The 10,458-nt window shown below is 43.6% G+C and overlaps 1 protein-coding gene across 1 annotated transcript; it reads right to left on the bottom strand.

Annotated features, from left to right (window-relative positions):
* Window positions 1-3,993: 3,993 nt before the first annotated feature.
* LOC115106185 (interleukin-21 receptor) lies at window positions 3,994-9,422 on the bottom strand. The gene is made up of 7 exons (XM_029628751.2): window positions 9,279-9,422; window positions 8,731-8,933; window positions 6,916-7,076; window positions 6,662-6,830; window positions 6,463-6,550; window positions 6,275-6,353; window positions 3,994-6,180 (listed from the first exon to the last, which is right to left on the bottom strand). The coding sequence occupies exons 2-7, from the start codon at window positions 8,744-8,746 to the stop codon at window positions 5,758-5,760; spliced, it is 936 nt and encodes a 311-aa protein (XP_029484611.2). The 5' UTR covers window positions 8,747-8,933; window positions 9,279-9,422; the 3' UTR covers window positions 3,994-5,757.
* Between the last annotated feature and the right edge of the window lie 1,036 nt (window positions 9,423-10,458).

Below are 10,458 nucleotides of genomic sequence, written 5' to 3'. Positions count from 1 at the left end.
TTATACACACAATGTAAGGGGATGGAATAAGAATATGTGCTGCATATATAAATATAAGGATGCGCGATGGACGTGCGGCATAGGCAAGATGCAATAGATGGTTTAAAATACAGTATATAGATATGAGATGAGTCATGTAGGATATGTAAACATTATTAAAGTGACATTATTTAAAGTGAGTCGTGGTACCTTTATTAAATCCATTTCTTAAAGTGGCTAGTGATTTGAGTATGTATGTTGGCAGTCTGATGGCCTTGGGATAGAAGCTGTTTTTCAGTCTCTCGGTCCCAGCTTTGATGCACCTCTACTGACCTCGCCTTCTGGATGATGATAGCGGGGTGAACAGGCAGTGGCTCGGGTGGTTGTTGTCCTTGATGATCTTTTGGCCTTCCTGTGACATTGGGTGGTGTAGGTGTCCTGGAGGGCAGATAGTTAGCCCCCGGTCATGCATTGTACAGACCGCACCACCCTTTGGAGAGCCCTGCGGTTGTGGGCTGTGCAGTTGCCGTACCTGGCAGGGATACAGCCCGACAGGATGCTCTCAATTGTGCATATGTAAAGGTTTGTGAGGGTTTTAGGTGACAAGCCAGATATCTTCAGCCTCCTGAGGTTGATGCGTCTTCTTCACCACCATGTCTGTGTGGGTGCACCATTTCAGTTTGCCTGTGATGTGTACGCCGAGAAACGTAAAACTTTCCACTTTCTTCACTACTGTCCCGTCGATGTGGATAGTGGGGTGCTCCCTCTGCTGTTTCCTGAAGTCCACAATCATCTCCTTTGTTTTGTTGACATTGAGTGAGAGGTTATTTCCCTGACACCACACTCCGAGGGCCCTCACCTCCTTACTGTAGGTTGTCTCGTCATTGTTGGTAATCAAGCCTACAACTGTAATGTATTTTGCAAACTTACTGATTGAGTTGGAGGCGTGCATGGCTACGCAGTCATGGGTGAACAGGGAGTACAAGAGAGAGCTGAGAACGCACCCTTGTGGCGCCCCAGTGTTGAGGATCAGCGGGGTGGAGATGTTGTTTCCTACCTACCTTCACCACCTGCGGGGTGGCCCATTAGAAAGTTCAGGACCCAGTGGCAGAGGGTGCCGGTCAAGACTCAGGGTCTCAAGCTTAATGATGAGTTTAGAGGGTACTATGGTGTTGAATGCTGAGCTGTAGTCAATGAACAGCATTCTTACATAGGTATTCCTCTTCTCCAGATGGGATAGGGCAGTGTGCAGTGTGATGGTGATTGCATCGTCTGTGGACCTATTGGGGGTAAGCAAATTGGAGTGGGTCTAGGGTATCGGGTAGGGTGGAGGTGATATGACCCTTGACTAGTCTCTCAAAGCACTTCATGACGACAGAAGTGAGTGCTACAGGGCAATAGTCATTTAGTTCAGTTACCTTAGCTTTCCTGGGAACAGGAACAATAGGGATTGATTGAATATGTCCATAAACACACCAGCCAGCTGGTCTGCGCATGACCCGAGGATGCGGCTAGGGATGCCGTCTGGGCCGGCAGCCTTGCGAGGGTTAACAAGTTTAAATGTTTTACTCACATCGGCCACAGAGAAGGAGAGCCCACAGTCTTTGGTAGCGCGCAAAGAAGTTGTTTCATTTGTCTGGGAGCAAGACACTGGTGTACGCGACGGGGCTGGTTTTCTTTTTGTAATCCGTGATTGTCTGTAGACCCTGCCACATTCGTCTCGTGTTTGAACCATTGAATTGCGACTCTACTTTGTCTCTGTACTGACGCTTTGCTTGTTTGATTGCCTTGCGGAGGCGCCAGTGTGGTTCCCACCGTGAAGCATGGATGAGGAGGTGGGATGGTGTGGGGGTGCTTTGCTGGTGACACTGTCTGGGATTTATTTAGAATTCAAGGCACACTTAACCAGCATGGCTACCACAGCATTCTGCAGCGATACGCCATCCCATCTGGTTTGCGCTTAGTGGGACTATCATTTGTTTTTTAACAGGACAATGACCCAACACACCTCCAGGCTGTGTAAAGGCTATTTGACCAAGAAGGAGAGTGATAGAGTGCTGCATCAGATGACCTGGCCTCCACAATCACCCGACCTCAACCCAATTGAGATGGTTTGGGATGAGTTGGACCGCAGAGTGAAGGAAAAGCGACCAACAAGTGCTCAGCATATGTGAGAACTCCTTCAAGACTGTTGGAAAAGCATTCCAGGTGAAGCTGGTTGAGATAATGGCAAGAGTGTGCAAAGCTGTCATCAAGGCAAAGGGTGGCTACTTTGAGGAATCTCCAATAAAAAATATATTTAGATTTTTTAAACATTTTTTGGTTGCTACATGATTCCATATGTGTTATTATATAGTTTTGATGTCTTCGCTATTATTCTACAATATAGAAAATGGTAAAAATAAAGAAAAACCCTCGAATGAGTAAGTGTATCAAAACGTTTGATTGGTAATATATATATATATACACTGTTCAAAAAAATAAAGGGAACACTTAAACAACACAATGTAACTGCAAGTCAATCACACTTCTGTGAAATCAAACTGTCCACTTAGGAAGCAACACTGATTGACAATAAATTTCACATGCTGTTGCGCAAATGGAATAGACAACAGGTGGAAATTATAGGCAATTAGCAAGACACCCCCAATAAAGGAGTGGTTTTGCAGGTGGTGACCACAGACCACTTCTCAGTTCCTATGCTTCCTGGCTGATGTTTTGGTCACTTTTGAATGCTGGCGGTGCTTTCACTCTAGTGGTAGCATGAGACGGAGTCTACAACCCACACAAGTGGCTCAGGTAGTGCAGCTCATCCAGGATGGAACATCAATGCGAGCTGTGGCAAGACGGTTTGCTGTGTCTGTCAGCGTAGTGTCCAGAGCATGGAGGCGCTACCAGGAGACAGGCCAGTACATCAGGAGACGTGATGGAGGCCGTAGGAGGGCAACAAACCAGCAGCAGGACCGCTACCTCCGCCTTTGTGCAAGGAGGAGCAGGAGGAGCACTGCCAGAGCCCTGCAAAATGACCTCCAGCAGGCCACAAATGTGCATGTGTCTGCTCAAACGGTCAGAAACAGACTCCATGGGGGTGGTATGAGGGCCCGACGTCCACAGGTGGGGGTTGTGCTTACAGCCCAACACCGTGCAGGACGTTTGGCATTTGCCAGAGAACACCAAGATTGGCAAATTCGCCACTGGCGCCCTATGCTCTTCACAGATGAAAGCAGGTTCACACTGAGCATATGTAACAGACGTGACAGAGTCTGGAGACGCTGTGGAGAACGTTCTGCTGCCTGCAACATCCTCCAGCATGACCGGTTTGGCGGTGGGTCAGTCATGGTGTGGGGTGGCATTTCTTTGGGGGGCCGCACAGCCCTCCATGTGCTCGCCAGAGGTAGCCTGACTGCCATTAGGTACCGAGATGAGATCCTCAGACCCCTTGTGAGACCATATGCTAGTGCGGTTGGCCCTGGGTTCCGCCTAATGCAAGACAATGCTAGACCTCATGTGGCTGGAGTGTGTCAGCAGTTCCTGCAAGAGGAAGGCATTGATGCTATGGACTGGCCCGCCCGTTCCCCAGACCTGAATCCAATTGAGCACATCTGGGACATCATGTCTCGCTCCATCCACCAACGTCACGTTGCATCACAGACTGTCCAGGAGTTGGTGGATGCTTTAGTCCAGGTCTGGGAGGAGATTCCTCAGGAGACTATCCGCCACCTCATCAGGAGCATGCCCAGGCGTTGTAGGGAGGTCATACAGGCACGTGGAGGCCACACACACTACTGAGCCTCCTTTTGACTTGTTTTAAGAACATTACATCAAAGTAGGATCAGCCTGTAGTGTGGTTTTCCACTTTAATTTTGAGTGTGACTCCAAATCCAGACCTCCATGGGTTGATAAATTTGATTTCCATTGATCATTTTTGTGTGATTTTGTTGTCAGCACATTCAACTATGTAAAGAAAAAAGTATTTAATAAGAATATTTCATTCATTCAGATCTAGGATGTGTTATTTTAGTGTTCCCTTTATTTTGTTGAGCAGTGTATGTATGTATATATATATATATATATATATATATTTAGATGTTACTGTCCCCACTACAACAAAATATAAAACATTTTCCTTGAAACATTTAATTGAAATACTGTAGAATTCCATTAATTCCTATGGAGGACTGCTCTTTTTAGGGAGTGGCAATATGGCCGACCGGTGGCTTCAAAGCCTCTCAATGACCAATACATGGCATCAGCAATCCAGGGTTTATATACATCATTGATTGAATTAGAGAAGTGTCTTGACCAGGGTTTTCCCAAACTCGGTCCCATCATGAAGCTTTGATTATTTGAATCAGCTGTGTCGTGCTGGGGCAAAAAAAAGTGCTGTTGGGGTGAGGTCATACCATGGATCATTTAGCCATTTGAATTAGAATTTTAGGACCCCTTTAGGGTCCTATCTTTTTTTATGTATTTGTTAAAATATTGAATTTGGCCTTTACTACGACAGCCCATAGAAACACATCAAATAACATTCATAAATGGATAAAAAGACAGTCAAAAAAGGTATCATAAGGAATAGGGTTTTGAAGTGTCTGTCCTATATCTAGGAGATATAAGAAAGCTTAGGAAATACATATATATACTGAACAAAAATATAAACACAACATGCAACAATTTCAATGATTTTACTGAGGAAGGAAATGAGTCTTTTGAAATATATTAATTAGGCCCTAATCTATGGATTTCACATGACTGGGCAGGGGCACAGCCATGGGTGGGCCTGGGAAGGCATAAGCCCACCAGCTAGGGAGCCAGGCCCACCCACTGGGGAGCCAGGCCCAGCTAATCAGAATGAGTTTTTCCTAACAAGATAGAAATTCTCCTCTTCATCAACTGTCTGGGTGGCTGGTCACAGACAATCCCACAGGTCAAGAAGCCAGATGTGGAGGTCCTGAGCTGGCATGGTTACACGTGGTCTGTGCTTGTAACGCTGGTTGGACATGCTGCCAAATTCTAAATTTATTAATTTATTATATTCTCTAAAATGACATTGGAGGCAGCTTATGGTAGAGAAATGAACATTCAATTCTCTAGCAACAGCTCTGGTGGACATTCCTACAGCCAGCATGCCAATTGCATGCTCCCTCAAAACTTGAGGCATCTGTGGCAAAACAATTGTGTTGTGTGACAAAACAGCAGATGTTAGAGTGGCCTTTTATTGTCCCAAGCACAAGGTGTAATGATCATGCTGTTTAATCAGCTTCTTGATATGCCACACCTGTCAGGTAGGTGGATTATCTTGGCAAAGGAGAAATGCTCACTAGCAGGGATGTAAACAAATTTGTGCACAAAATTTGAGAGAAATAAGCTTTTTGTGCGTATGGAAAATGTCTGGGATCCTTTATTTCAGCTCATGAAACATCGGATCAACACTTTATATGTTGCATTTATAATTTTGTTCATTATATATAATATATGTTGTTGTTTTTTTACACATATTTAACCCCTTAATTTTGTTGGCACAAAACTACCTTCATATTTCCATTCATTTGTGTGGGTTACCTTTAGACAATGTTTTCGTCACCAATTTTCGGGATGTCTCCTGGTCTGACTAACAGCGCTGTAGCTCTGCCAATTTCCACCGCAGATGTGGAAGGGAGACATGGGCGGATCTGGCGGATTGAGACGCAGCCCATATAAAAAACATATCTCTAACTTAAACTGACTGATTTGGATGAGGATTTTGTATTATGTTGCTTAGATTGACGCACCGGTGCGTCAATAGACTCTAGGGGTAACATCCTGACAATTCCCAGTGTCTGATAGGGTGCAGTAGTCACTGCTGCTGTTCACGTTGCTGTACCAGGCACTCTCCCGCTCCAGAGATGTGGTGCTGTGCAGCCAACACCCCGAGTCTGCTTCGATGGTGCTCTCTGGCTCACTCAGAGACACACTCTTCAGTGGGCCTCTGGGTGCCGGGAGTGGTGACCCCAGAGATACAGCATAAGCAATGCCCAGGAAAAGCGCATCAGACGCTGGGTTAGACAGGTTGTTGCTGGGGCCCTCCTGGATCATGTGATGGGGCACCAGTGAGGAGTGGTCATTATCCCGGACCGGTATGGTCTCAGTCAGGGTGTCGATTTGCAAGGTTTCCTCTGTCTTGAATAAGTCTGCCCCAGAGCCTGGGGTCACAACCCAGCTCTACAACCACAATCACCACAGAGTGTGTTATTGTAATGTTCACGTCTCGTTGAGAAGTATTAAATGCATCAAGGGTGATATAAGTCTTCCTTACCCTGAAGTCCCCCTCACAGTCAGTGTAAAGGGACTGGAAGTATGGTGCTGGAGTTGGGATGAAGATGGATTTATTCAACCTGCAATATATGAGACGTTTCCACACCCCATGAATTACATGGTAAATGACATGCATCTGTTCTTCCACCCACTGTAGATGTCACCAAAGGTAAGGTAATCCAAACGTACCTTACAATTGGAATGTAGCACAGAATTAGCAGTACTGGAACCAGCACACATAAGATGACAGTAAATGTGTTTGTTGGAAATTCTCCGACTAAGGGGACAAAGAACATTGGAACAGCATTAGCCTGTAGAAACACAGCACAGGCAAGGAGTGGGCTCAAATTGTTCTAGTAAAGTGCCTAATGTCTTGACGGAACCATACCTTTTTGTGTGGGATCAGTCCTCCAACGAACCTCCGTTGCCCATTCACTCCACTGGCCTTGATACTGTTGTTGGTTGGGGATGGACCTCACGTTTACAGTGTACTCTGTGTCTGGCTCAAAATTTTCATTGTTCACTGAGATATTAGTTGAGTGTGGAACTTCGATAACCTGTGGGGAAAAATACGAGGAAATAGACCCATTTATTCTCCGGCTTTATTTTAGAAACATCTTTAGCCGTATTTGAGTGTCTTACGTTGGCTTGGTGGCCACTTCTGTAGAACCAGAGTTGGTACTTCAGGTTGTCAGACAGAAGATTGCCAAATTGTAGATATTTCTCATAGCTACTCATCCAGGTAACACGGTGTTGACTTGACATCCGGCTGACGGTGAGATTGAATGGTGCATTGGGTTTGACTGGGGAGAGAAAGACACCTATGTCAAAGCTTTGGGATGGAATTAAAATGTCCACAAAAAGAAAAGCTTCCCACGGCCGGTCTGCTCATTAGGCAGCATTAAGCGGTCGTCTACGGCAGCAGGTTGACGAGGGCGGCATTTTCTGAGCTAAACTGACCCAAGACGCACCTCCAACAACAACATTTAAAATCTCACATAATTCTGCCCAAAAACAATGACAATTTCTCTCAACCAGTGGCATATGTGTTTTTTAGGTGAGCGCTGATGCCGCTCTGTGATAAGCAGTGTCCATTCCCAGCGCGCCTATCCAGGGTGCTGTTGAAGAGAAGCATGGCTGCGCGGCTCCACCAACGTTCCGCAAAAAAATAATCCCACATAAATCATGTAGCAGATATAGGATATGGTTGAAAGAGTATGGAGACTTTTCTTTAGCCCACAGGCTGGAGATAAAATGTATGACAATGTAATGAGATGGACATTTTTTTACATCATGCAGGTTTCTCTGATCAAATAGCCTGACGTAAATGGTGCTCAATCAAATACAAAATGCGCTGTTGAGGCATCTGTGGCAAAACAATTGTGTTGTGTGACAAAACAGCAGTGGCCTTTTATTGTCCCAAGCACAAGGTGTAATGGTCATGCTGTTTAATCAGCTTCTTGATATGCCACACCTGTCAGGTAGGTGGATTATCTTGGCAAAGGAGAAATGCTCACTAGCAGGGATGTAAACAAATTTGTGCACAAATTTTGAGAGAAATAAGCTTTTTGTGCATATGGAAAATTTCTGGGATCCTTTATTTCAGCTCATGAAACATCGGATCAACACTTTATATGTTTCATTTATATTTTTGTTCATTATATATAATATATGTTGTTGTTTTTTTACACATATTTAACCCCTTAATTTTGTTGGCACAAAACTACCTCCATATTTCCATTCATTTGTGTGGGTTACCTTTAGACAATGTTTTCATCACCAATTTTCGGGATGTCTCCTGGTTTTGCCACAGATGCCTCAACAAACATCATATCCTACAAACAGGACAGGTCAAGGTAAAATGGACAACCACAACTTTTGTCCAAGAGTTTCACCCCATTGTCATGATCAGTGGTTTCAAGTTTGTATCCGTATCCAACTTTTATTCAGAACCACAAAATTAACCTGATGTCAACGTCCTGGAAAATATGTATTTTAAACATATGAAAAATACCTTTTCACTTTTCATTCAAGACCTAAATTGAACCTAACTTCAACGTCTGGAAAATACGTCTTTATGACATCTTTTCAACTTAATTTTGCTTACTGGGACTATTCTGGTTTTGGGGGGCAGCATTTTTTGGTCTAGCCTAGGGTGGCAGAATTGCAAGGACTGGCCGGTTATGCTTTACTTTACAGTGCCCTTATTACTGTGTAATGATTCCTGTAATTACAGTGTACCAAGTATTGTCATTATTCATTATTACGCTGTAGTTACAATACTTGTTATACTGTAATTACTTGAGTTAGTTGCACAGTAATAATGACACTGTAAAGTAAAGTGTTACCTAGCTTCTCGAAACAACAACTTCAACAAGTAGCTATGCTTGTCAATTGCATATGGGTAGGCATATCACAAAGTCATGTTTGTATTGTAATTCTGTAATAAGCACTTACTATGCTTCACTGGCATGTATTCCTTATCCAGCAAGGTGGCGCTTACATGTCCATTGCTTCTGTTGTGATAGAGAGTGATCTTAAATCTTGAAGTGTCAAAAAAAAAATCGGGCTCCTCATCAGGATCTGGATCAACAGCAGAATCTGGATGGGAAGTGTCCAATGAACAGGAGTAATAGCCATGGGTTTTCTTCAGCTTCCCACTGTGGAATGAGTGGAAGTGAACAGGAAACAAATGAGGCGGGGAACAATATGAAGTCATAACATGTCATTTACACACATTGCCTCAGTGTGTACTGTGTATACAGTGGTTCTTAACCTGGGGTACATGGCCTATCCACAGGGGGTACTTGGGAAGAATAATAAGAACATAGCCCACTGCTAAAATGCACATGAGGGGTTACTTAGTCGGTACTCCAGGCAGAGCAAATGTGGTACGGGGGGTAGACTAGGGGTACATTAACCAAAAAAGGTTGAGAACCACTATACTAATACATTTAAATGAATGTACTCAAATTTTTAGCAATATGAAATAGTGGGGGTCTCACCCATCAAATACCGTCCCGAAAGAGAGGTCCTCAATGCGCAGCCAGTAAGAGGACTGGTCTGTATGAGCAACCTCTGGCAGGATGCTCAGGGAACAGTTAATGGTGAACAGGTAATCACTTACACATTTAAGGCTATATTCATGACCTGGAAGAGTCCACATGAAATACAACTGTATAAGCACTGAAATCACACAATGGTGCTTTACACCAGGGTTTCCCAAACTAGGTCATGCCCCCCCCCCCCCCCCTGGGTGCACGTTTAGTTTTGAAAGCTTAATGATGAGTTGGTTATTTGAATAAGATGTGTAGTGCTTGGGCAAACAAAAACAAAAAACGTGCACCAAGGGGGGGGGGGGCCTCAGGACTGAGTTTGGAAAACCCTGCCACACTAACCACAATATCCTTATCTCGCACACCACAGAGAAATACACATTTCACACACAAATTCAACACAATATGTCAAATATATAAATTACATGTTTTGATGCACTGTAGGATTAAACAGAGGTGTGACCAAATTAACACGCTTCCTTACCAAGAAACACAAAATGTATTTAGCAAAGAATGAATTACATGTATGTTACATCGCATTTATTTCACACAGAATCTGTAATGGCTTGCGAACCATTACAGACTACACACAGACACCCTCAATTTACAATAGTCATCAGTCAATATTACATTTATTTGATAATCGAGCAAATTATGGTAATATTTTGTTTCTCATATTTAAAGTTGATCATTTATTCTCCAAATTGTTTAACTGTAAACCCATGCCATTTGTTGTTATATATATATTTTTAAAAGATTTACTCTTGTTCTTGATCAGTGGAACTAAACCTGACACATGTGATGGTGATAAGTGAGTTAATTAACACAAAGCTTACAAAAAAGAGGCGAGTTCAGCAGGACACATTTTGGAATGTTCAGATAGAAATAGGTTACGTAGAACAAACATGCATCTCTGACATGTAGAACAAAGGAATCATGACTGCTCTATTCGTGGCATTTCTGTCTGCAACATTCGACAACGTTTAGCAACTGAACGTGGCCCAGGTGTGTGCCAGGTTTTTCAAAAGGGTATGTCTTGTAGGCTTCTGCTAATGTGGTGTTATACAAGCAGTAGAACTGTTTATCAAGTTAGCTAAATGTTAATTGTAAATGAGGTGTTTACCTGTTG

This window comes from Oncorhynchus nerka, linkage group LG23, assembly GCF_034236695.1.
Source record: "Oncorhynchus nerka isolate Pitt River linkage group LG23, Oner_Uvic_2.0, whole genome shotgun sequence".
Classification (NCBI taxonomy): domain Eukaryota; kingdom Metazoa; phylum Chordata; class Actinopteri; order Salmoniformes; family Salmonidae; genus Oncorhynchus; species Oncorhynchus nerka.
The sequence above is the reverse complement of the archived record's forward strand: the minus strand, read 5'-3'. Positions and strand labels throughout refer to the sequence as shown.